General features: G+C 53.4%; 10 protein-coding genes across 10 annotated transcripts; 5 read left to right on the forward strand and 5 right to left on the reverse strand.

Moving 5' to 3' along the window:
- Positions 1-396: 396 nt before the first annotated feature.
- J4E83_004572 (uncharacterized protein) lies at positions 397-2477 on the reverse strand (the record flags this gene model as incomplete). The annotated part of the gene is made up of 3 exons (XM_049331499.1): positions 397-1649; positions 1702-2135; positions 2188-2477. 3 exons carry the CDS (start codon positions 2475-2477, stop codon positions 397-399), a joined length of 1977 nt encoding a protein of 658 aa, XP_049189273.1.
- A 506-nt stretch (positions 2478-2983) lies between these two features.
- J4E83_004573 (uncharacterized protein) lies at positions 2984-4521 on the forward strand (the record flags this gene model as incomplete). Its single annotated transcript, XM_049331500.1, has 6 exons — positions 2984-3013; positions 3072-3092; positions 3144-3158; positions 3214-3361; positions 3436-4181; positions 4228-4521. The coding sequence occupies 6 exons, from the start codon at positions 2984-2986 to the stop codon at positions 4519-4521; spliced, it is 1254 nt and encodes a 417-aa protein (XP_049189274.1).
- A 702-nt stretch (positions 4522-5223) lies between these two features.
- Positions 5224-5916, forward strand: J4E83_004574 (uncharacterized protein; the record flags this gene model as incomplete). Its single annotated transcript, XM_049331501.1, has 1 exon — positions 5224-5916. The coding sequence occupies one exon, from the start codon at positions 5224-5226 to the stop codon at positions 5914-5916; it is 693 nt and encodes a 230-aa protein (XP_049189275.1).
- Positions 5917-6525: 609 nt separating this feature from the next.
- On the forward strand, positions 6526-8888 carry J4E83_004575 (uncharacterized protein; the record flags this gene model as incomplete). The annotated part of the gene is made up of 3 exons (XM_049331502.1): positions 6526-6561; positions 6614-8610; positions 8675-8888. 3 exons carry the CDS (start codon positions 6526-6528, stop codon positions 8886-8888), a joined length of 2247 nt encoding a protein of 748 aa, XP_049189276.1.
- Positions 8889-9226: 338 nt separating this feature from the next.
- J4E83_004576 (uncharacterized protein) lies at positions 9227-10816 on the reverse strand (the record flags this gene model as incomplete). Its single annotated transcript, XM_049331503.1, has 1 exon — positions 9227-10816. The coding sequence occupies one exon, from the start codon at positions 10814-10816 to the stop codon at positions 9227-9229; it is 1590 nt and encodes a 529-aa protein (XP_049189277.1).
- A 373-nt stretch (positions 10817-11189) lies between these two features.
- J4E83_004577 (uncharacterized protein) lies at positions 11190-13043 on the reverse strand (the record flags this gene model as incomplete). The annotated part of the gene is made up of 5 exons (XM_049331504.1): positions 11190-11633; positions 11703-11929; positions 11990-12458; positions 12554-12753; positions 12818-13043. The coding sequence occupies 5 exons, from the start codon at positions 13041-13043 to the stop codon at positions 11190-11192; spliced, it is 1566 nt and encodes a 521-aa protein (XP_049189278.1).
- A 1107-nt stretch (positions 13044-14150) lies between these two features.
- On the forward strand, positions 14151-15563 carry J4E83_004578 (uncharacterized protein; the record flags this gene model as incomplete). The annotated part of the gene is made up of 3 exons (XM_049331505.1): positions 14151-14194; positions 14554-14849; positions 14923-15563. 3 exons carry the CDS (start codon positions 14151-14153, stop codon positions 15561-15563), a joined length of 981 nt encoding a protein of 326 aa, XP_049189279.1.
- A 210-nt stretch (positions 15564-15773) lies between these two features.
- J4E83_004579 (uncharacterized protein) lies at positions 15774-17345 on the reverse strand (the record flags this gene model as incomplete). Its single annotated transcript, XM_049331506.1, has 2 exons — positions 15774-16120; positions 16169-17345. 2 exons carry the CDS (start codon positions 17343-17345, stop codon positions 15774-15776), a joined length of 1524 nt encoding a protein of 507 aa, XP_049189280.1.
- Positions 17346-18905: 1560 nt separating this feature from the next.
- Positions 18906-20658, forward strand: J4E83_004580 (uncharacterized protein; the record flags this gene model as incomplete). The annotated part of the gene is made up of 4 exons (XM_049331507.1): positions 18906-18933; positions 18987-19108; positions 19154-19690; positions 19747-20658. 4 exons carry the CDS (start codon positions 18906-18908, stop codon positions 20656-20658), a joined length of 1599 nt encoding a protein of 532 aa, XP_049189281.1.
- A 241-nt stretch (positions 20659-20899) lies between these two features.
- Positions 20900-23098, reverse strand: J4E83_004581 (uncharacterized protein; the record flags this gene model as incomplete). The annotated part of the gene is made up of 4 exons (XM_049331508.1): positions 20900-21932; positions 21983-22578; positions 22630-22755; positions 22808-23098. The coding sequence occupies 4 exons, from the start codon at positions 23096-23098 to the stop codon at positions 20900-20902; spliced, it is 2046 nt and encodes a 681-aa protein (XP_049189282.1).
- Between the last annotated feature and the right edge of the window lie 1993 nt (positions 23099-25091).

Raw genomic sequence — 25091 nt, forward strand, 5'->3', positions numbered from 1 at the left:
AATGGTGGATACCCAAGAGGGCAGCATGATGCTCGACATCACAGTTTATATAGCTACGATTTGCAAGCGCGAACTGTAAACATTACCTCACAGGTACCTGAACGTAAGTTTTGCGGCTCGGCATTCTTAGTCTTCAACGTCATGAACATGTCAGGTACCAGGATAAAATTGAGGAGCTATTGACCTCGGGACGATCTGATGTGGATTGAGGCTGCACGTAGGGAAGCTATCCGGATATGGCCTAACTTGTCGGCGGCTCACCCCGCTTTTGCTGGGTGCAGGTGTGATGCAACGACATTGGCGCTATGTGATGCACGTTCAAGATGGTAACAGTTCCGCCTGATCTGATATGATTTCTTACTGATGTACATTTACTACTTTTCGCCCCAACGTTGTCTAACCAACCCACTCTTTGATGACTTCTTTCAGAGAAGCATTGTCGCCTGTCTCACGCCAAGTATGCGACTGCTCACCGTCTTCGGCTTCTGACGTAGCATCTACCGCTAGCGCAGTCACCTTGAGCTCCCCGTCATTGAAGTCGACTCTGATGTCCCTTGTAGACTTGGTGCCTTTCTTGGGTTCCTTGCTTTGACGAATCGACAGCCGTGGGTTCTGAGTTCTCGTCAGCGCGCGCGAGCCATACTCGCTCTTCAAAAGTCTATGCGCGATATGTAAGGACAGGATCCAGTCCAGATATGACTTCAGCTCCTCGACAGTAGCAAACTTGTGTTGCTGGAATAAGCCAAGATCGGAGCTCAGAGTGGATGGAAGGGTCAGCTTGTGCTCTGTGCCAAACGTCGGTTGACCAATGATTGTGCGTGTAACGACGACCAGACTCTCTGGCTGTGTGCCAGTTGGCGTGGGTAGGGTCAATGTCGCTTTCCCATCGAACGGCTTCATAAAGATTTCAAGCAACTGATCGGTGGCGGACATGCCTTTCTTTGGCGTCGTCTTCAAACTCCCCGTTAGGTTCGCCCAAGACGTCTCACGCGTGGTATCCAGGCTCGCGTCAAGGCCTGCGTTGTTCAGTGTTTTGGCAACGAGACCAAGATAGACGTAAAGCGAGTCGACACCTGCAATGTGGTTTGATACAGCAAGCAGGGTGCGCAGCAAAGGTGGAGGAGGCTTATCCCGCTTTTGGCCTGTCAAGGGAGGTGGAAGCTGCGATCTCCTATAGAGACGCATGCTATGCTCATGGGCTAGAAGCAGGCGGAGCGCCTCGGCGATGTTGCGAGCCAGCCAATCGTACTCATGCCCTTGGTTGCTCGCTATAGGATCGTCCCGGGGTATGCAATCGATGAGCAGTTTTCGATCTTGCGTTGCATTGCCTATGCTAGGCACGTCTATCTGAATGACAGAATCCCGAAATTCGACACCGTACGCTCGCAATTGCCGAGTTTCGAGACTCATTTCGTAGTACAGTTCTTCCTCTAGTAATGAATCACGGGCAAGTTGTATAGACTTCTCCAGAGACTGAGCCGCGTTTTCGCCGTCGAGAGGGAGTTGTGATGTGCCTGTCATCTTGCCGTCGACACTGATTCGCACGCGGAATGTCTTCGGTTTGAGCGCGAGACTCGGATCGAGAATGATGCTGCCGTCCTTGTCCATCTGAAGAGGGGCAAAGCCACGCGCTTTAAAATGACCGCTTGCTGAAACATTGTTAGCCTGAGGAAAGCGACGCGACGGATGAGCAATATTTACCTTCGGGGAGTCCATAACGCACGGCGAAGGGCGAATGGCGTACATTCTGGCGCAGTCGCTGGATGGGCCACCCCTTGTCGGAGACGGACACTATCTCATGCCAGTACTTCGTCTCTCGCCGTATCTCCTTCTCCAAGTGTTTTGCGGCCTTCAATATCTCGTCTACCGAAGAGTCCAACGCCCCCATGCGTGCTCCCTGAGCAGCTATTTCTTGTTTGGACGCGAGATCTTGTAGCCGTTGTACCTCGTCCGGCTTGCGAGTGCGATGTTCGTGGTTTTCCTTGCTCATGCCGAAAGAGCCGAGTGGTATGCCCTGGTTCAAGCCTTGCTCTCGAAACGTCGGACTGAAGAAGTTGAGGGCGCGCTTGTTTGGGTCTTGGGAGAGGATGAGGGAGACGAGATCGAGCGCGTTCGTCGCAGCGAATTTAGCCCATCTGTCTTTGGTCAGTATGAACCCCGATACAACGCGTTCGCGTTCGGACGTACTCCAGATGGCTATACATCTCCTGCCCGGCTTTGAACACCTTCTCTAGCTGCTCCTGCCGAGAAGGCGCTTCTTTCTCCTTCTTCTCCTTATCAGCTCCCTCTGCAGCATCGTCCGGTACATCTTTGCCCGCGTCAATGTCCTCCTGTAGCGACTGTTCGGTGATGTTGCGCAAATGCCCGCGTTCGCTCGCTAGCTGCTCGATCTTGAACAGCAGGTCATCCTGCGTCAGCTCCTCCTTCTTTGGGGCCGGCCAGGGGCGCAGAGCCACGTTGTTCAACGATGAGTCCATCTTGACTGCGACTCTGGAGGCAGCCGGGTAGCTTGGGCGACGCTGGCTGGGTTCCTGTGGTTTGTCCGACACGGTGGGCCCTTGCATAAAAGCCGTCCCCCAGTAGCGGCCGTTGCAGATCGCCGCTTATCGATTGCGGCTTCACCCATGCAACCCACGAATGGCACACGTTGCACGCGCAATCGTGGATCAAAAGCAAGGTAGCTGTAGCTTTGGAGAGGGGGAACAAGCAGCTTACAGGTGTTAGTGTACCGTCGCGCGGGGATGTCACCGGGTCACATGTGCATGGCCCCTTCCCTCTCCAGCCACTAACGGCGGTCTCCGATAAGCTTGGACAGACAGCTTAGGTTACAGTGACAACTCAGTCACAGTGTCCTTCACTTCTCCTCATTCCTCCTTCACCGATTGAGACTTTGCAAAATGACTACCAGATACCGCGTAGAATGTAAGTCCCAACCACGACTACAATCCCCAAAGGTCGACTTAGCGACAAGCATGCTAACTTGATGGCTTCCCGTGTGGCAGATGCCCTCAAGGTGTGTACAAGTTACAGTGACAACCATCTACCTTCAAATAACTAACTTATCCGGAAAGACCCACAGGAGAGATCAGCTCGTAAGTATCCTGTGATGCCTAACCAGTATGTCTAGCTAATGTACGACACAGATAGAGTGGATCAAGGTAATGCTCTTTCTGCTTGTAAGACAACGCGAGCTACATACTTATACTGCCTCAGGGTCTCCTAGCCGTGCCTTTTGTCCTACACTCCCATCCAACAGCGGTATTCGAGCCCAGCGATGAGTCAGTCGAGCACCAAGCCAACATCGCTCAACGGCGGTATGCCGAGATCCTACGCGACGTTGAAGAGATCATCAACGACCACAGTATGTCATGAACCCATTGAAGCCGTGCGAGTCCGGGTGGTCTACGGTGAAATCGCAGGGCTAACACAACTTAGTCCAACACCAGAAAGACGGCAAACCCGACAGATCAAAGTTGAAGCTTCTCGTTCCAACAGTAGCGAACTTCTTCACGTCCTTAGCATTGCATGACGCTTTCATCTGGCAAGATCAGCGGCGCTTCATCAGCCACCGACGTTTCGTCCCCCCTTCTTTCAACGATGTGCGTCTAGTTCTCAACACAGCCCAAGTGATGAGTCTCATCCGCAACGGCCCACTCGAACTCGTGACGTTTGACGGAGATGTCACCTTGTATGACGACGGCAAAGACTTGACAGAAGACAACCCGATCATTCCCAAGATCCTGCAGCTCATGCGTCGTGGATCAAAGATTGGCATTGTCACAGCCGCAGGGTACACAGAGGCGAAGCCATACTATGGCAGACTTTACGGGCTTCTAGACGCCATCCAGGCATCCGATCTGCCCCTAGAGGCTCGACAGAATTTGATCATCATGGGCGGTGAAAGTAACTTCTGTTTCAAGTTCGACGAGAACAGTCCAGTTCTACTGCGCCTGATTCCCCGAGAAGAATGGCTGCTTAAGGAGATGCTTTCGTGGACTGAGTCGGACATCAAGGACCTGCTTGACTTGGCGGAAGTTTCTTTACGGGACACTGTCAAAAACTTCCGCATGGAGGCAAATGTCGTCCGGAAGGAAAGAGCGGTTGGTATTGTACCAAAGGACGGGCACAAGTTCTGCCGAGAGACACTGGAAGAGACCGTTTTGATCGTGCAGAAGATACTCGTAGGTTTGAGACCATGTGCAATGCTTGCAATGCTGACGTGGCTAGGAAATATCCGAGGTCGGCCAGCGTCTCCCCTTTTGCGCGTTCAACGGCGGAAACGACGTATTCGTCGACATCGGAGATAAGTCCTGGGGTGTCCTTGCCTGTCAGCGGATCTTTGGCGGGATTGAGGGCAGCAAAACATTGCACGTTGGCGACCAGTTCTTGAGTGCTGGGGCGAACGACTTCAAGGCTCGGTTGGCATGTACGACGGCGTGGATCGCGAACCCGCAGGAGACGTGCCAACTGCTCGACGAGATTACCGAATTGGACGAGGTGCATCAGCGAAAGACAAGATAAGAGTGGCCCGGATCAGGTTGTGCATAGCGATGACATCAGGGTGCTTCGGAAGCTACGGCATAGGGGTCGTCCATGTGGCGGATAAACTTTGGAGGGGTACACGGCTGCAGTGCGTGTTTGAAGCATGTCGCAGCGAGAGCGATATGGGCCTAGATAACCGTTGAAGATCATAGAAAGGGTCTCAATCAAATCGATATGCGGAGGCAGATGGCGACATGCGATGCGCGTCCGGCACGGCTCTCCTGCATTATGCCTTGACGCTGACTCGGGTGGCTGACCCACTGCATTCTCTGGTACAATTGTCGCGCTAGAAGCTCGTAGGTGACGCGCTGCAGGCACGCATTCATGCAGCGCTGCACGACGGTTGCTGACGCGCGCGTGTTTGGCTCACGTCTTGTTCTTTTTGTCCCTGGGGTAGCAGGCAGGGCGTGTCCCTGGGGAAGGTCGAGGCTGGCGCGCCGTATCCGCAGCGCCTCTGGGTGGTGCAGGGCGCTGATCCCTGCTAACCGTCGTGTAATCCCTGGCCCGTACTCCGCTTCACGAAAGCACCTCCTGAGCTTCCACCCGCCTGCGGCTTCTGCGAGACTCTCTCATCTGCTGCCGCGTCGCTCCCAGCCTTCAATTGCCTCCACTCCACCGCACCTTGGGTTTATTGATCGCCCACCGCAATTTACCACACGAGTCTCCCACCACGACACTGCAATGGGCTCCAACAAGTTCTCTTTCAAGCCACTGACGCTTTCGCCCATCAACTTCTCTCTGACCGAGGGCACGTCGATACCCGCGCCGCTCGACAGCCCGCCCGAGTCACCTCGCCCGCCCACGCCTGGAAAAGGCCCACTGTCGTCGCATCCCACCCCAAAGTCGCCTGGCTCCCCGCCGCAGACAGAGTCGCCGCCGCCAGGCAAAGCGTCAGAGGACTCGGCTGATGGCCACCTCCAGCAGAGCCGCACCAGCGATGCGGCCAGCGCCATGTCCCCCACGAGCCCTTCGAGCAAGCGGCCTGCATCCGTCCGCAAGTTCCTCGGCATTCGGACGCTGTCGTCCAACGACAGCCTGAAGTCGGACCAGAGGCCGGGCTCGCCGGCTACAATCAACAGCCAAGCACCCAGTCTCAGCAGGAGGAAGAGCGGCAGCTGGTTCGGCAAGAGGAAGACCTTCATTTCCGGCTCTGTTCCAGAAGGCACTGTGGATGCCACAACCTACTCGAATGGCCGCACCGTCTCTCAACCTGCCGTACAGGCTGCGCAACCACCCAAGCCCAAGGGCCCACCGCCTCCAGCTCTGCCCGGCCTGAGCTCCTTCGGTGTCAACGAAGACACGCTGAGTCTCGGCGCCGACGACATGTTCAAGAACATAGGAAAGGCAGACACGCCAAAGTCGACAAGGTGGTAGACGCCTACGACACACTTTCAACGGGGGCATGTTGATGATGCATTTCTAACGGGTTTCGAGTTTAATGTCCTTATTGTTTATACCTTTCACGGGCCACAGGTTGGAGTTTTGAAAATTTGTGGCATCATTATTTTGGCTTGCATGTGCACAACGATACCCCAGTCGATACAGTATAGCGATGAAGTGGCACGTATGAGTGCGTCCGAGATGAGATCTTGTGGCGACTGGGGAGGACGACGGGGTTGGCAGCCTTCCTTTACTCTGGCTTTACATATCACTACCTGCTAGCGTTCCCTTCGACAGTGCGTCTTTGGCCATGGCATCTCTCGCCGCCGGTCGCTATAAATAAACACTCTTACCTTAGTACCGCCTCCACCTGCCTCGTATTCGAGATAATCAGACGTCAACAATGCAAGATACGTACCCCACGTGGCGCGGACCAGGCGCGTTGCTGCGGTGGGCTAGCGCGAAACCCTGATCACAACAAACATTGCATAGGCGGGTGCGGGTGCATCAACACCAGCCCTACCCCCCTCGGCCTCCCGCCTTGCTGACCCGCGACGTCGCGAACAGACCGACAATCGCTGCATAATTGTCACAACACATACTATGGCCGACCCGGGAATGTTCTCGGTCCGCCGTCAGGTCAGTCTAGTGTGCGACCCCCTCTCGTCGCATCTCCTAACCACGCGCGCAGACTCTAGGACCAGTAAACAACAACTCCTCCGCGATTCCCATGCCCGCTTCCGCCATGAAGCGCTCGAGCTCCATCAACAACATGAACCAGCCCCAATTCCCTCCGAATCATGCCCGGTCGAAGAGTGGGAGTAGAATGTCCCTCGCGCCCGGTCGCCCGAGCCAGCCGCTCTTCCCACGCTCATCCTCCGGAACAGACCTTGCGCAAGGCTTCCAGTCAGTACACCGCAACTCGACGAGTAACTTCGGCGCAAGCAGTGCGCGCAAGAGTTTTGCGCCTGGCGCCTCCATATTCCAAACACCGGCTCCCCCTTCAGGGCCAAACTTTGAGCAGAGCGCACAACGGCGGAGCAGCGTGTTCAAATCGCGAGCCTCGCATGTAACTGGACAATCTGGTGTAAAACAATCCTTCTTCCAACAGGCGCCCATGCCATCCGTCCCCCCGACGGACCCACGCCGACTCAAAGATGCGAGCACCCGTCAGCACATGGCTCAGGAGCTGCTCGAATTCCTGACCCAAAACAACTTCGAGATGGAGTCGAAACATGTGCTCTCAGCAAAAGCCATGACTTCGCCAACGCAGAAAGACTTCAACTGCATGTTCCAATGGCTCTACAACCGAATCGATCCCAGTTATCGCTTCCAGAAGTCCATCGATCAGGAGGTGCCCGTCCTACTGAAGCAGATGCGCTACCCGTTTGAGAAGTCGATCATGAAGTCCCAGATCGCGGCTGTTGGTGGAAACAACTGGTACACATTCTTGGGTCTTCTGCACTGGATGATGCAATTGGCACGCCTGATGCAGGCTTATGAGGCCGGTACATACGACGACGCTTGCTTTGAGGCTGGCTTCGACGTCTCTGGAGACCGCATCATCTTTGACTTCTTGTCAGACGCCTACAGCACTTGGCTTTCCGCAGAAGACGACGATGACGATGAAGAGGCACAGAAGAAGCACATGGAGCCTCATATCCGGACAATGGCCGCCAAGTTCGACGCCGCCAATGCCCAGCATCACGAGCAGGTCTCCCTCCTTGAGGCCGAGCACAAATACCTACAGGATCAGATCGAAGAACTAGGAAAGTCCGGCCCCCGGATCCAAAAGCTGGAGGAGCAGATCCGCATCCTCGAAGAAGATCGTGTCAAGTTTGAGAACTACAACAACTCCATGGACGCTAAGGTCAAGAAGTACAGTGACCGCTGCTCATTCCTAGAGAAGTCCATTGAAGAGATTGAGGCTGAACTTGAGGCCTCAGAGAAGGAGCAGCAAGAGCTCCAAGCTATCATTGACGGTCGAGGCATGACCATTGCGGATATCGACCGTATGGCAAATGAAAGAGACCGCCTTGATACTTCTCTCCAAGCAACGACAGTCCGCTTGGAGGAGTCCAAGAAGCGGGTTGCAGAGAAGGAAATCGCTGCATCTCGCAAATTGGATGAACTTGAACAAACAATCGAGCGATACAACAATCTGGGCTACCAGATCGGCGTCATCCCTTCTACGGCCGTCAACGCCAAGGGGCAAGACTATGAACTTGTCCTCACTATCACAGATGGCCCCAACTTCTCAGGGTCACAAATGGGTGGCTCGTCACAAGACGCATCAGACCGTCTTCTGCACGACGCAGGCACAGGGTACTCGCCAGCACATCTCCTCAACCTGGACCTCCGTGGTACAGTCAAAGCCAACATAATTGCACTCCGCAAAGAGATTGCCGAACGACGCAACCAAGCCCTAGAAGCCGACATGAACAACCACGATCTCCTCGACAAGATCAAAGAAGCCATGGACGACAAGCAAGCCGAAGTCGAAGCTCTCGGTCACCGCGTAGCTCAAGCAGAAGAAGAGCTAGAAAAGCTCCGCGAAATAACAAACACGCAAAAGAGCCAATCTGACGCACAGATTGAGCGCATGGAGAAGGAACTCGGCCGTATGCGTAGCGGTCTGGGAGAAAGCGTGCAACTCATGGTACAACGAGAGATGGCCGTCAACATCGAGTAAGTTCTTCACCTCTCCCCCTTGTTCGATTTTCTGTGACAGTAAGCTAATCCCTTGCCTCAGGTACGAACAACTCCAACTCCGCGCCAACGCCCTCCGCGAAGAACTCCACACAGAAATCGAGCGCATGCTTGACGACATCGTGCGCTTCAAACTCCACGTACAGAAGAGTCTGGAGGAGTACGAGCAGTTCATCGCTGATGAAGTGGAACGTAGCTGTGAAGAACAAGACATGCTCTCCGAGGGCGAAGATGAGGACATGGTCGAGGAGGCGTGAAGCACGTCACTGAAACCGTGATTGATATGAGCGACGGGTTAACGAGTTGGCTATGAGCTTATGATGGAGTTTCTGGTGCTGGATACCACGCTGATGTTGTTGATTGGGAGTTTGCAAAGGGACCTTTTGGCAGGGTTGTTTTTACGGATACCTTTCTGAGATACCTCTTGGCTTTTTTGTTTAGCTTATTCGATTGTTCGTCGTTTACGATTATATATGTAAATCTGATTACCTTTGCATATCTTCATCTTCGTACAACAGTTGGGTATACATTCCCTTCTCATTATCGCAACAAGCATCACTCCACCGCACCAGACTATCTATCGACTACCCATCGACTACCCCCCGATCAACCCCCTCCCACTCGTCATCATCATATTACTCAACAGCTCAACCTGACTCTTCAGCGCCGCCATCTCCGTGGTCTTATCCTTGATCTCCTTCGCCCTCTCCGCCAACTCCGTAGTCTTTTCTTTGACCTGCTTCGTCCGCTCCGTCAACATGCGTCTCAGCTCTGCATTCTCCCGCCTCAACTGGTCGACTTCTATATCGACGGCCTCGGCAGGATTCGGTGGTGGCGGACCGCGATTGTCCAGTGTGGGGTCGATGCGTGAATCTTTTCGGAGGAGTGGGAAGGGTGCGGGCGGTTTGAGGGTGTGGGAGGTGGGGTGTTGGTATGTGTTTTGTAGGTGGTGAGTGGGTCGTTGTGCTGATTGAGAAGTACTGGATTCAGCGTTGAGTTGTACGGTATCGTGGATATCGGCTTCGGCTTCACCCTCAGCCTCGTCGTCTGAGCTGTTGAGGCCGTCGCCGACTTGCTGGCCTGCTGCTTTCCGCGCTCTCTTTATCTGCGCTCGTATGTTGTAGACGTCGCGCTTGAAGATGTGTATGCCCGGTAGTCTTGCTTGTAGCACTTCGACTGTCCGTCCCACGCCCCGATCGCGGCCCTGGTTCGGTTCACCCTTTCGTAGCATCTCTTGTTCAACGATTCTCCACACGAGACCTCCACGCTCGAGGCTGTGTTGTGGCTTCTTCGGTGCCTGGGTAGATGCGCTGGGTATGTCTTCGTCGCCGTCGGCTTCCGCGTCTACGTCCTCGGAGGTTTCCTGATTCTGCGTCAGGCTCGACTTGGCGCGTTCCTCCTTCGCTGTGACGCCTCCAACCCCGATGCGCCCTCCTACTACACCCCACGTCCTCTTCCGTTGTACAGCCCATCCAGCACTCTCGCGCCCGGGGTGATTGTGTTGTGGCTCGCCCACGCGCAAGAGCCACGTGCCGTCGTCCTGCTTCTTGCCCTCGATCCACATCTTGCACCCTGTCTTATAGCTGACCCTATTCTTCCTGACCCTCGTCTCGGCCGTAAGTTTGTGGGTGTTCTTCGGCTGGCCATAGCACACGCAGGCGAGTTTGATGCGCGACCGGTTCTTAGCCGTCGTATTGATAGATAGCGCATATCCGTTTTCGGCGGCGTGCGACTGCGCGTAATCGTGGAGGGATTGCCACGAAGGGTGTATCGAGTTGGAAGGCGGGAGCATAGCGAACTGACGGTCGGACGCGTCATTGTCTAGGGGTGCTTGTGCCGAGTTGTGCTGGATGCCGATGTAGGATGCTTCGGATGTAGGGCTGTGGATCCTGTAGTCGTGATGTTGGCCGGCTAAGCCATGCTGAAAGCTCTCGCGCTTTCCAGACGTGTCGTCTGGGGAGTAGCTGTGATCGTGCTGTTGCCCGTGGTCGTTCATGCTGGCAGCATGTTGGGGGTTGCCGGTCGTTGGCTCGCAATAGGCTGCCATGTTGCTGTGGCGGGCTGCGACATGATGATGCGACGCGGCATAGGCATCGTAAGGTGGCTGTTGGTTCGCGATGGCGTTACCGTGATTGTACGTGGGGACTTGGTCGAAGTTGTGATGGCGGGCGAAGGTGGCTGCCATGGTTGGTTTGATATGGAGCGCTCTCGCCATGTTCCGGATTACTTCAGCCACGGCCGTTTGTCGCTGTTGGAGATATCCGTCAAGTCTGCGCACATGGCGATTATCTCCAGAATATGAGCTATGCGACTTTGGTCAATGCTGCCATATTTGGGTGGAGGGTTCCCAGGCTCAGACATATTCGTCGCTGGTACGTCGCTCTCTGCGCTTCAGCCGATTGGCTGCTCGGAACTCGAGCATCAATGTTGCCCTCACAACCAAGCAAAGCAAAACGCGTCAGAACATCATAACACTATCATTTTGACTACGCCAGACGAGGCGTGCGACGGATGCGCCCATTGCCTATTTAATATACCCCACGGAGACCGCAGTAGCCTTACTCTCTTAAGGTGACATCCACCCACATGTCCTTGATCTCCCATAACCCAAGCGAGTTGAACGTCTTCCATGGTTCCAGCGGGTTGGTCAACGACAGATCAAAGTGCCTCAACAACTCAAAGATGCACTTGTGTATCTCAATCAACGCGATGTTGCGTCCTAGGCAAAGCCATCGACCGTACCCAAATATCATATCGTTGGTTTTCGTCATTCTGGTTAGACGGTCTTTCGCCTCCTCGTCGCTTGTCTCAATCAGCCAGCGTTCAGGACGGAAGGTACCACAGTCTTCGCCGTAAAGAGCGCGGTTGTTGCGGTGCATCGTCCAGGCTGAGTAGCCGACCAATGTGCCGCCGGGGATGTGATACTCCTTGTCATCGATGGTCACGACATCTCCTTCATCCGGAGTGACTCTTGAAAAGATGTTGGCGACTGGTGGATGTATCTGCAGGGTCTACTGTTAGCGCATACTGGCTCAAAGATCTATGTTCTTTGCAGAAAAGACAAAACTTACTCGCATTCCTTCACGGACGACAGCGCCTAAATATGGCAGGCGGCGCACTTCTGCATCCGAGATGATACCAGGAGACGCGGGAGCCGCGCCGCTTCTGACGGCTTCATCTATCTCGGATTGCAGCTTTGCATACACGCGCGGATGGCTCATGACATAAAGCAAAATAGTCCGAATGGCAGCAGCCGTAGTGTCAGATCCGGCGAGAATCTGCTCGAAGACTTCCTGGACTACGCACGGTGGGTCAGTCGACGCCCGGAATCGTGGGTTACAACACTCATGTCACTTACAAAGATCGTTTCCAGAGAGACCATGGCGGACGAATGACGCGAACATATCAGACTTATCTTCAGTCGACTTCAACATCCTGGAGTCGACTATCTTTCGTGCTTGAGCCATCATGTTACCGAACCCAGTGGCATCCTTCTCCGATGGACTGATGGCGGGGCCAATGATAGACGTGTCTCTGAGCCAGGCTATACCCATTGCGAAGGCCGTGTTTCCAATCTTGAGACCTTCTTCGCTCGATTTCAGGTAGTCTTTAAGGTCTTTGTCGGCATTCAAGTCACCGAATGCTTCTCCCAAACCTACATGACTGATTACGTCCAACGTAAAGAAGGGGATCTTCTGGGCTAGATCCATGGCCTGGGATGGTTTCGTTGACGCTTTCGAGGCCGCATACTTGCGCACCAAAGTCACAAGTTCTTTTACATGGAGGTCTATTGAGGGCTCTAATGTCGGGTTCTCTTTACCAGAGTACTGCAATACGTTAGTAAGTGCAGATTGGTCACGCAGCTGCCCAGATTTCCACTAGAGGTGCGCAACCTCATCATCCAGATTGTGTATCCACGTACCCCAGCTGTCATCTTCTTCCGTCTGGCATCATGGCTATCGTTGTCGCAATCTGTAAAGACATTGTCTTTCCCCGTCTCAAACCGAGCACTATGGTAGTACCATGATGATCGCTTATACGGTGAGCGCACCGCATTGATCCGTGCCCAGTATTCTGGGTCTGATGTTATGAGGTGGTTCGGTGCGATCCTGGCAATCGGCCCTTATGAGGAGTATCAGTATAAGGCCACCAGATCGCGTAGCACTTTTGCCTTCTTGACACGTACCGTACTTCTCGCAAACGTCGCCGTAGTACCTAGGAGATTGGCCACCGATAACAGCTCTGGAATGCCACAGCCAAGAGAATCCCGTCGTCCTGGGTCCGGCGAAATGTCTCAGACGCAAGTACTGTCGTATGCGGCCGATAGCGAAAAACGCCACGGCGACGAATGCGATGGTGTACAGGCGCTGTGAGACGCTGTCAAGCAATGACTCGGGCGGAACAGACTCCATGGCTTGCCTGAAGTGATGTCAGAGCGCAAGGATTTGAAGTTGCAAATGATGAATGGGAGTTCTTCCCATCAGTGGGGCAACCCTTCGTGAAAGCGCGGGCGCCGTTGTGCGCTACAGAAACTAGCGGAGAGCGTTGCTGCAAGCTCCTATTGAACCACTGTTACTGGCCCTGATCGGTCAAGCACCAATTTGGAGGATTGGAGAAGATGCGGAGCTCGCAGCTGCATGGTGACCAAGCCATGAGTTGTCCATACCTTCCTCGGTGTGCCCCACCAACGAGCAACGTTTGACGGAAGTCATGGCGACATCTGGAACCAAGTCCAATCCCTCACAGAGGATAGCGGGAACCGGAGTGGTTTGCAAGCGCCGCGGCACGTCAAGACTGCTTGCGCTAGCGTCGTGTCGTTGGTTGTCAAGGTTCCCCAGCTGAGCGATTGAGGCACGCAACAAGCTGATAGGGCAAGTTAGTACAGCAGCAATGCAGCGTCGAGTGACTCAAGCTCATCTTACACGAAGCAGTAACCGACTCTTGATGTTTTCGCAATCAAATCTCGTCCGATCGCGAAACTTACTCCAGCGAATCATTCGGTGGAGAACACTCCGGTCGAAAACAGGCTACGATGCGTCGTGTCGAGCCTGCAGGAAGCTCCCGCGAACTCGGTCCACAACCACGTTTTTGCCCTTGTATGCACGTTGGTGTGAAGCACTTCGGACCTCAGCGCCAGTTTGTTCTAGCCCTGTGGAGAGGCGCAGCCTTGATCGTGTTACCGTCTGGGCAGGGTCTTCATAACGGCACCTACCGTTATTAATCATCTCTCCCTTCTGGTAGGGTCTATGAATGAATTTTCCCGTACCTTTTCCGCATCTGAAGTCATTCGAGACCCATCAAACGACGTCATAGTGGTTTTTGAATACTCGCTTATCTACTTGCCCCATTTCTTTCCGTGCCGTTGCTGTACGATTGAGGCACAGTCGCGGCTATTGTCACTGGCTTTGATAGCCGCGCTAACAGTCGCTCGAAGAACACTTGAGACATACAAAACTTGTGGCGGCCAGTTTGCCATTAGCTAAGTTGTTCAGCTTACAGAGTGAAACGCAATCTCTACGATGGCGACTCTTGGAAAAGGAAAAGAAAAGGCGAGTGAGGGCGAGTCCGCAACAGCATCATCTGATAATACAGTTTCTGGGAACGACCCCACGAACATTGCGCCACACAATGCTGGGGCAGCATCACCACTGAAAAACCTTACTGTGTCATCTAACGCACCAGAAGAGCAGGCCACCTCAATAGGTCTAGCTGAAGCATCTGCTAGTCAAGCAATCCCAACGGGGCTTCCCTCAGAAACAGTGGAAGGTCCTGCACCAACAGCGGAAGTTGTCAATCCACTTGTGTTAGTTGTAAGTATTCTAAACATTCACTCACAGAGTTTGATCATCCAGACGTGATGCGCCGCGGAACAAACATGGCGACTCAGTATTTCTCAAGAAGGTTCTAACATCAGCAGGACAGTACAGACGCCGACTCAGCTCTAGGCGACGACGACGCTGCAAGCGACACAACGTCTATCGCTTCAACCATACATAAAGGTCGTTTCGAAAACGGCCGCCGTTACCACAAGTACCGTGAGGGCGAAAATGACTACTGGGGTCCCAACGATGAGATCCAGAATGATCAACTCGACATTGCGCACCACATGTTTCTGATCATGCTGAACCAGAAGCTGCATCTGGCGCCTATTAAAGAGCCAAAGAGGGTGTTGGATCTCGGATGCGGAACAGGGATATGGTGTATGGACATGGCCGATGGTATGCATCTTCATCTGGAACCGCTTCGACGACATCCCTCTCTCATAGATACTACGACTAATCCAATACCCAGAATACCCCGGCGCCGAAATCCTCGGCGTAGACCTCTCCCCCATCCAACCGCAATTCACACCTCCCAACTGCAAATTCGAAATTGACGACGTCACTCTCCCATGGACATACACCCAGCTCTTCGACTTCATCAACATCCGCTCCTTGTACGGCTCTATCGGTGACTGGCCAGCACTATACACGCAGGTCTACAACAACCTCGAGCCAGGCGGCTACCTCCACGAAATGGAAATGAGCATCCAGTTCAAATCCGACGATGGCACGTTGACCAAAGAACACGTTTTGTCTCAGTGGAGTGATCTCTTTCATGAAGCGTCCGAGCGTTTCGGGAAATCTTTCTACGAGGTTTGGAATTTGTCGACGTATATTCGTAATGCGGGTTTCAAGGATATCGAAGAGCGGGTGTACAAGGTTCCGGTCAATGGGTGGCCGGCAGACCCCCATATGAAGGAGTTGGGAAGGTGGAATTTGCTGCACATCACGCAAGGAGCGGAGGGCTGGGGATTGTATCTTCTGACGAAGGTTATGGGCTGGACGGTGGACGAGGCCCAGATTTTCTTTGCTAAGTTCAGGTCGGGCGTGAAGGAGAGGAAGGTGCATGCGTACTTTGAGGTCGTGGTGATTCATGCGAGAAAACCTTGAGAGGGGGAATCGATGACAGTGCATATTGGATCAGTGCTCTTATGCGTCATGAAGAGTCCGATATATAGTGCAAAACATCGGTATTGCAAACTGAAACGATAGCGTCATGATGCGTCGTTGATTAAAGTATTACTTAAAGGCAGGGTATACGCATAGGGAATATCAATCTGAACCAAATACCTCAGCTTCATCTCCGCTCCTCCACGGAGTCTACTTGCGATCAGGAGGTGGAGTGGCTGTGCGGGGTACCTCTCCCGATTTTGGATCGGGAAGATGCGACACACTCGGGAGATCAGCTACCGACGCTGACTGTTCTTCTTCCTTCTCTTTGTTGTCTTTGATGATGAGTGGCTCTTGAGGTGGAGAAGCAGGCGTGATCTTCCCGCTGTCCCTAGTCTTCGCCTTTGACTGATCACCAAAGATGGAGTCGGTTTCCTCGTTGATGGAGGAGGCGCTGCTGATACGTCCAGCTTGGCCGTCTTCAGCAGCGAGGCGCTCCTTCTCGAGACGGGTTTCGCGACCGCGCTTGTGGCAGTACCAGAATACGAATAGCAGTACTACATAGGGTTAGTTTGGTTGCGATGCGATATGGACGTGATACGTACCAAATACTGCCAAACTCATGATGACATTGGTTCCAGTTGCCAGAGCAGGGAATCTGAACTTCAGGAAGTTCACAATGCTCCTCAGCGCCGTCGCAACAGCACCTTGGGCAGACACCAGTGACTTCAGACTCGGTACTTTTGGCACTTGGGGAAGCATAGATCTCTTTCCTTTGGGCTTACTGGAAGCCTGTGCATCGAACCCTGGCTTCTCGGACGACGCAGCCATAAGCTCTGGGCCGAGAGTGGCTGTGAGCTTGGCAGGCAAGCTCTTGACCAGGTTCTGCAGGAAAGGCGGTAGGTTGCCGTACATCTTCTTGAGTTGGTTGTCGTAATCTGTAAACAACTTCTCGAGGTCGTTGTAGGCTGTCGGTACCCCATTTATGAGATCTTTTAGAACCTGCGTGAACTTGTTGAGAAGCTCCTCTGACTCTTTGCTGAAGCTGAAGACGCGGTTGTTGACAGCTGAGAGGTTGAGCTGATCCAAAATATCCGTCAACTCCTTGTCCTCCTTCTGCGCATCGGTAAGCTCGGCAGCCTTGGCGGATTCGGCGGCAGCGAGTAGGTCGTCTGCGAATTGGGTCCTGTCCTTCTCCGTGACTACGATCTTCTTGTCTTTCGAGGCCTTCTCCCCGTCCTTCTTGGCGAACTTGGGCAGCTGGAAGTAGGACATGACACTCTTCTTCCTACCCAGTCCACCCTCAGCGGCCTTCCCTTTGCCCTTGTCGCTAGTGTCAGCAGTGGTCTCGGGTGGACTCATGGGGAGCGGCACTTTGTCTGCATTGTCCATGAGTGCTGTTTGCGCATCCCTGCCGACCTTCTTCTCGCCATTGTCGTCGACTATTTCGGTACGCTGAGGGAGAGGTGGGGGCGTGCCTTCGGGCTCTGCGGCGATGGCGGCAAGTCGCTCAAGAAACTGCTGGTCTTCGGCGTCAAGGACAGGCTCGCTTCCTACTTCTTCGCTGGCGTTGGCGACAGTTGGTGCCGGCGGAGAGGGTACGGGGCCGCTGGGGCCAGCAGCGGGTTCTTCGATCTTTGGGACGGCAGCATCCTCGACTTTCGGTACGGCGGATTCCGAGACTTTGGGAGGGTCTTCGATGGGAGGGGCACCGGGTTTCTGTTTTGACTGAGGGAACAGCTGCTTTGACTGGCGGCGCACTTTCTCCAGATAGGATGCCATATTGGATGTGCGCGTCTGCCTTGGGTGTTGGTGGCAGGTACGGGTGTGATGAGGGACGCGTAGGCGATAGGGCGTTCGTAGGATATATGTCGCACTCTAGATTTGACGTGGAATGCTTGGGGGCGATCTTCCAGGCTCGGCGTCGCTCGCTATGTCGTCGTCGGCGCTGTAGAGGCCCTGATTTGATGTCCCGCGTTTACACGTGCTACGTCATGGGCAGGGGTATCGATCTAGAGCTCGCGCCACGCCGTGAGGGGCGACTAGCGCGACTCCTGACTTCTCACACTGCGACGCGTCAAACCTCGCCCCGACAGTACGAGATCGGAGAGATTCTGGAACACGTCAATTCCTGGTAGGATCTGGATGCAAACTCTCAGCAACCCTCTTCACAGCTTCGGTTGCTGATATCCCGATTTCCTCTGCAAAATTAGCCTTCGATGAATCCGCCACTGCAAACAATCGCTATGCATGCCTAAGCATTGCGCTCGGAAAGGTCTGCCTGGATTTGGAAGACGTCGAATACTCATAATCGCTAGATCAGTGTCTTTTGTAGCTGTTCCAATTATGGAACAGCAGCCGCGATCACACAATCAATCTTCGTTGGAACTACACACGGCTCGTGACTTTCCGCTACTATGTAGTGGCATTTCTTCCGCCTTAGCTTTCATTGACGTTGATGCTGTAGATAAGTTCATCTCCGACCTACTTTCGGTCCACCGATTAGCCAGATCCGATAGGTGTCCAGGGACTACAGTACAATGGCATATCATTCAGGCGGCGATCATTCCTGGCTTCGAGGTTCCTTCGGAAGATACGCTTTCCGATCGATACGCGGTTTCGCCTGCTTATGTCGAATTTCCGAATATCACGAGACCGGTCACCGCAGCATAGCACAGCTCTCATTTCAAGCGATAACATTAGTCACGCACCCTCAACGAGCGATATTGAGTAAAACTCAGGGCGGTTGTTGCGGTTATTCACATGTTTTGGTTTGCCTCCTGATCACTCCGAAGCTGACCAAATCCGAGCCTTCAAGGGGAGCACTTCAATCTGTGACAGGGACCTACACCTCATTCATGTCCTACATATCAGATATGATATCTCAAAGCTGCATTCTCACTACTGCCTCGTTCTCTTACATGTAGGTGACGCAGAGGAATCGCAATCACGTGCTTTCGTTGACTACGTCTACCGCCCGCACTCCTCCCTACCCCCACTATATAAGCAGTGTATCACTTCATTCCTCTATCTTTCCTCCATCATCTTGATCGCTCACAATAACCTTGAAGTAAGTCAATACATTTCTTGTCTGCGCGAATTATCTGCTTTGGGCTCACTGAAGCCTCCGGCCGCACACCGTGCGCAATCGGACTACCCACCTTTACCTTTGGCGCCTACAGTGGGCTAACGCGTTTGTTCTTTTGCAGACCCGACAGACTACCCCGCGGTGCTTCAGTACACCGAAACGATAAAGCACGTCACGCAATCAATCACTGTGTCGCGCTTCACAGTACCGACACTACACATATCACCACCGTACTCATCACTGTAGTCCGCAACATGGCTAATGACGCTTTCAATTTCTACGGTAAGTACTGTCATGATTGTCCTGTCTGCGCATGTTCTAACAAGAAACCATAGGCGACGAGTCAGACGACGCGAAGCCCGTTCAGAACAACTTGGACGACTTGAACGACGCAGTCGGCAGTGCTAGTGGTGAGGACGACGACTACATCGAGGACGCTGCTCAAGCAGCTGACGATGTAAGTATACAACTTGCTCATTCTGATTTCGCTAACTTGGAATAGTCCGATGATGGCGACTTCAAGCTCGATGGCTATGAAGATCTTGGTATTCCAGAAGAAGAGGTCGAGGACGAGGTAGATGACTACGATCCCGAGTACGACGACAACATGACCGGTCAGAAGCGCAAGCGCGTTCGAACCAATAACGCCTCCAAGACCAAGGGTCTTCAGCGATCCGTCATTGGTGTCCCAACTGGCGACGCTGAGGCTTTCATATTGGATGAAGACAACAGCTTCCTCTACAGCAAGCCTTCGCGCAAGCCCGGTACCTTTGGCCGTGTTGACCGTCGTAAGGGCGAGAGTCTCCCAGCTTATCACAAGCGTGTCACTCATGAGTTGGACTCTGATGACGAACTCATGATGACGATGCGTGAGAAGGGCTTCAGTGATCGCCAGATCGCGGACAAACTCGCCAAGGATGGCCGTGTTCGCTACGACCAGAAGTCCATCTCCACGCGTATCATGCGCATCCGCCTTGCTCAGTGTGAGAACGTCGACTTCCTTCTGAGGGAGGGATACAAGGAGTGGGAATACGCTGATGTAAGTACCTGGTCAAGTGACACCCCCTTTTTGATTTGGCTAATATGAACTTTTAGGATGAACTTCTGGTTCAGTCTTACGCTCTTGCCGACATCGAGGTCAACTACGAGTTGGAGCGCATTCGCGCCTGGCGCTTCCGCAAAGTCTCCGATTACATGCGTCGCCTGAACAAGAACGCACTCTTCTCTGCCAAGGCCTGCCGTAACCGTTACAATGAACTTGTCGAAGGTACAGCCCGCATTCCTACCGATATGGACGACGACCCCGACGCCCGCCGTATGGATATGGAAGAGTACCGCATGATGCGTGAGAAGACCCGTATCAAGGAGCAGGCCGACAAGGACGCCCTGGAAGCTGCCGAGGCTAAGATCAAGAACGATGCCAGGGTGCTCAACGCTCAGAAGGCAGAGGAGATCGCAGAGAAGCGCCAAGCCAAAGAGCAAGCAAAGGCTCATCGCGCCATGACCCGTGCAGCCCAAGCCCAGATCCGCCTTGCCCGAGCCAACGCGAATAGGATCTCGAAGACTCAGCGCAATACCCAGATCAAGACCAAGGGCAAAGCCCCTGAAACAAAGAAGAACGAGGACGCCTCTCCGGCCCCAACCAAGACCAAGACCAAGACAGTGGACCCCAACTACACCGATCCGCGTTCTTATCTCTCCTTCCTTGATCTGAAGAAGATATGTGAGAGTCGTGGTATTGATCTTCCGCGCAGGGTGGACAAGGACACCCTGCTGCAGGCTATAGTTGATGCTGATGACGAGTACAACCAGAACGAGCTCAAGAAGATGTGTCGCTCCAAGGGCTTGAATGCCAACACCAGTAAGCTGGTGATGAAACAATCGCTGGCGTTGGCTTCGGCAAAGGCTTGTGACTCGTACGATGCAGGGGTTGCCGCTGCCAATGGCACTGCCATTACTACTGTTGAGAACGACGGTGACGATGAGATGGATATGGAGGAGGAGTAGGTGGGGGCGAGGCGACTTCACGGTATTGAACATGGAGGAAGGTGGGACTAAAAGTGGTTTGACTCACGTCACGGCGGACTATGCATACAGTGCCTGAGCACAGTGGATGGGATGTATCCCTCAGAGTGGGATGAAAAGTGGGAGTTCACGGCTAGATAAAGATACTTATTCTCCAGGCAATGAAATCATCATGGAACAAACTCTTTCATGAAAATTAGACTATGTGAACATCGTGGACTCTCTACCAACACTCCCACTTCTGACCACCCATAGCCACAAGCCGATTGAACAACTCGTCCCTCAACGGAAGCGCCATTATGCGGTATTCGTTCAGCTGCCTGTCAGTAATGATCAATCCATCAGCGACCTCACGTCCCATAGCCCATCCAACAACCAGCTTCGCCTTCCAGCCAAAGCCACCGACCTTCTTCATCTCCATGATTTCTCCAACGGGTAAACTCCAGGACGGGTGCAGATCCTCTCTATCTGCGCTACCAATCTTCTCGATAGTCTTGTCTGTAGAAAAGGCGATAGATGGGATCGTGGACTTGGTAGCGATGTACACATGTCCCTTTTTGCCATCATGTCGAGCCTTGAATTCGACTGGACCGGATGTGAGATCAACACCTCTGCGTGGTACAGCACCCAGTCTGTTCTTGGCATGGGTGGAGCCGGCGGCAGCTTTAACTTTGTCAGCTGTCATGGTGGTCTCGACGCCGCCCTTTACGGTGCCGCGGAAGAAGTTGAGGATCTTAGTTCCCTTCTTGCCGTGCTTGCTGTCTTTGGCTTGGTCGATGTCTTCGCCGCCGGTTTCGTGCGCGGTAGTAGGGTCGTGAGCCATGGCTTCATCGAGTTCTTCTTGGGTTGCGTTGAGTGGCCAGTCGGCACCTGTGGCGCGCAACTCTTCCTCGTTGATATCGACGGGCTTCTCTTCTGGTGCTTGCGCTACGTGAGGCGGTGGTGGCAGTGGGGCTTTATTCGCTTCGCCGAGTCTAAGAAGAGTAACGGTGAGTTGGGCGTTGGTAGGGACACCCTTGAGTAGCGTATTACGGAGCTCGAGCAGCTTTTGCCAGTTGGGAAACTTCTTGTTAAGAAGCGCTAGTCCTCGCTGTATGACAGGGTCACCGAAGAAGCCAAAGCCAGCACCGAAAGTGACACCCTTCATGAACATGTACGATGTTACAAATAGTGACACAAGAACGAGTGGTGCCACTACGACTGCGAGTCGAAGATGAGACCTGTTCTTTGGAAATGGGGGAGTCGGTTCAAGCATACTGTGATCATGTCAGTAATTTCATGTAAACGGCGAGAAACGGTTGCTTACTTCGCGAACCGCTCCCATGTGTCTGTGACATCTGCGATACCGTGCATAATAGGCCTCATTTTCGTCCACATGGCAGTCTCCATGGGAACTTTAGTCTTGTCGTGGTGCTTGCTGGGCTTGGCGCCAGCAGCCTGATCCCTTGCATCCGCAGCACCGATGGCGAGCCTAGTAGGGTCCGGTACACTACTGTCAGGAGAGTCTTCATCTGGAGGCTCTCCCTGTGGGTGCTTGCCAGTCGCGCTCGATAGCGCTATCGACGCAAACCCGTTGACGAAATTCGAGGCCTCTTGCTCAACAGCCTCACCCTTGTGGTTTTCAGGTGCTCCAGTAGCACTGTCTGTACTGCCTAGAGTTCCAGACTTCGGCTTCTGTACACCTCCCGTAGAGCTGACAAGAGCGATAGGTGCTGGTGGGAACATGGCACCGCGAGCCGGGGGGTAGACAATGAGCGTAACCAAAGTCACCGTTATCAAGGGCACGATCATGTCGAAAATCCAGGCGGCAAAGTATGCGGAGCAGAACCATGCAGTGCGACGCGTCTCTCTCCATGAGCGGATGCGAACGATGTGCTTGCCGAATCCGATTAGACCGATGCCCTATGCGCGGTTAAACCAAGCGCGTTCGTTACTTGCTCTGCGAATGCTTACTATAGTCATATATAAGCGTTCGATGTTGGCGCGAAGCTTGTCTGGCGAGAACTCTTCCTCATCCGCGATGTTCATGTCCAAGCCCCCAGGAGGCGCTGTTGGAATTTCTTTGACATGGTACATTTGCTACTCACTGTCAGTACCCGATTGTAGGGTTGCAGTTACACCTTGCTCTCACCTTATTGAAACGTCGGACCAACAGCCACAAGTCCTCGTTACCCAGACCTCCGACGAGCGGCTTCGCGACGAGTTCCTTTGGCTCATTCCATCCAAGGTCCACCACTTCATCTCCGTGAGCTATCTGCGCTGCACCCTTCTCTTCCGGAGGCGCTGACTTAGCAGCCTCTAGAGCTAGCGCATGGCTCTCCGTAGGCGCATTCCGTAGCGTGGTAGACTTCCCCTCATGTTCTGTAGGGTCCGTATCCGGGATAGGCAGGAGGTCCTTGTAGACCACACCTCCGGTCGACATGTTGACGTTCAGTATTAGGCGTCAGATGTGCGTAGGTGTGAATGTATCGAGGTCAAAGGGTAAAGGGTGGAGGGTAGCCTTGCAATGTATTGGCCTTCATACGGCAAGAAAGACGCCTAGGGCCGCAATTGCCCTCTACGTCATGTACGCACTAACGAGTGGACGGCAAGCCACACGCATCAGTGGCGATCAGAAGCCGCGCGACGCTAGATTAAGCTCCTAACTTGAACACCGTTGAGGCTCGTAACCGTGCGCTAAATGCTAGCAATTAAGTATTCATCGTGCCTCTGCATGCGCCTCACCACGTTGTCTTGATGCTATCCCAAAGTCTGGGTGAACGTGTGGAGCTGACAGAATCTATGGTTTCCAGGTCCGCAGAGAGCGATCATGATCGCCAAACCCCACCACATCTGGCCTCCCGTGTTTTCCCTGCTTCGATCCTTTCCAAATCAGGTGCGCCATGCCTTTCCAGGCCGAAGGCATGCCAAAAAGGTGGCTCGCAGCAATTTTGCGATGACTGGAAAGAAGTGCCGTATTGCGCGCCAACACAGGTGTGGGCGTGTGACGTCATCGAACGCTTTGCAGCACGCAGTGGAGCAGCACGGGTGGACGCATAACAGAAACAGCTTTCACTGTCTGTACCACATGGTTTGTGTGTAAGAGCTAGTGCTCTCAACTCGATTCAGCATTCCTTTGTTCAAGGCCAGAAGAGATCATCCAAGAGCACCACGAGAGAGACACTGCACATGACCCGTGATCGGAGAGTGGTGAAAGAAGCGAGGCATATGACTAACGGCCGCGCTAGATGTCTATTTCTACGTGACAGCGAGCATTAATGTCTGGTGGTGGGAAGCGACATCCATGCGCAACATTCTCCATTATGACCTCCTCAACATATCCATCAGGTCTTGTTCGTGCGTTACCGTGGTCGAAATCATGATGCCATCAAGCTTCGCTCTCAATTCCTCCTGGCTACTATGCGCGCCAGCCCAGTGTAGCTCCGCCAGTCCTTGCTCAAAGATTGGCTTTGGAGACCTGTTGTTTCCACTAGGTCTGAGCTCCAGTCTACTCCCCTTGCTTCTGTCCGCGAAGCCATCAGTCTGTCTTCGGTAACCGCGCGAATCGTAAGAGGTATTGACGCGGAAAGCGTTGAGAAGAACGGCGAATGCGGGGCAGCAGCCAATGATGACAGCTGGAACAAGATTAGTGATTGTATGTAATAGTTTCTGTCCCGACATACCAATGGAACACTCCACCATGCCCCAGATAGCGAGCCAAGTGGGATCAAGTGGTTGGGCTACAGCCTCGGGCTTTGATGCGTTGATCGCAACTTGGGTGACTCGGAGACAGGCGAAGAGGATACAAACGACACCCGTTGCGAAGAGACACAAGATTGATATTTTCTTGCTTCGTGGCATCTGGAGATTCCAGGTGAGCCATGTTGGAAGCGCCATAACTATGAAAGCCGACAGTCAGCAGATAGAACAGACTTGTATAGATGCTATACGACATACTCATCATATTTGTTGAAGTATCTGCGGCAAAGGAGTAGTATAGGCTGACGAGCTGGGTGTGGTGCGGACCTTCGCCAGTCTAGAGCGGGATGTGGTTAGTAGGCAGCCCAGTATGTATCGTGTGCACAACAAGGACTTACACATCCTCCTGTCCAGAAGCCCGGTATGGTACCGCATGACTGAAAGTAGAAAACGTAATTGCCAGCAAAAGTCTGTCTCCAACGTCAGCCGTCGTCCAAGTGAGTGCTACCAAAGTCTGCACAACTGTGATATCTTACCACTAAGCAGATTCCAGCTATGCACCACCACACAAAGGTCCAGCGCGGAGATATGCCATTCAATAATCTCCGATAAAGCAGCAGCAAAGATAGTTTGATCGACCACAGCACTGCCCAAAACATGCAGAAGGCAATGAACACCATCTTCGCCATCATCATGCTATCATGCCGCAAGTCTGGATAAGGCGGAATTTTTCGATT

This window comes from Alternaria metachromatica, assembly GCF_023757995.1.
Source record: "Alternaria metachromatica strain BMP 0045 chromosome Unknown scaffold_8, whole genome shotgun sequence".
NCBI classification, from domain to species: Eukaryota; Fungi; Ascomycota; class Dothideomycetes; order Pleosporales; family Pleosporaceae; genus Alternaria; species Alternaria metachromatica.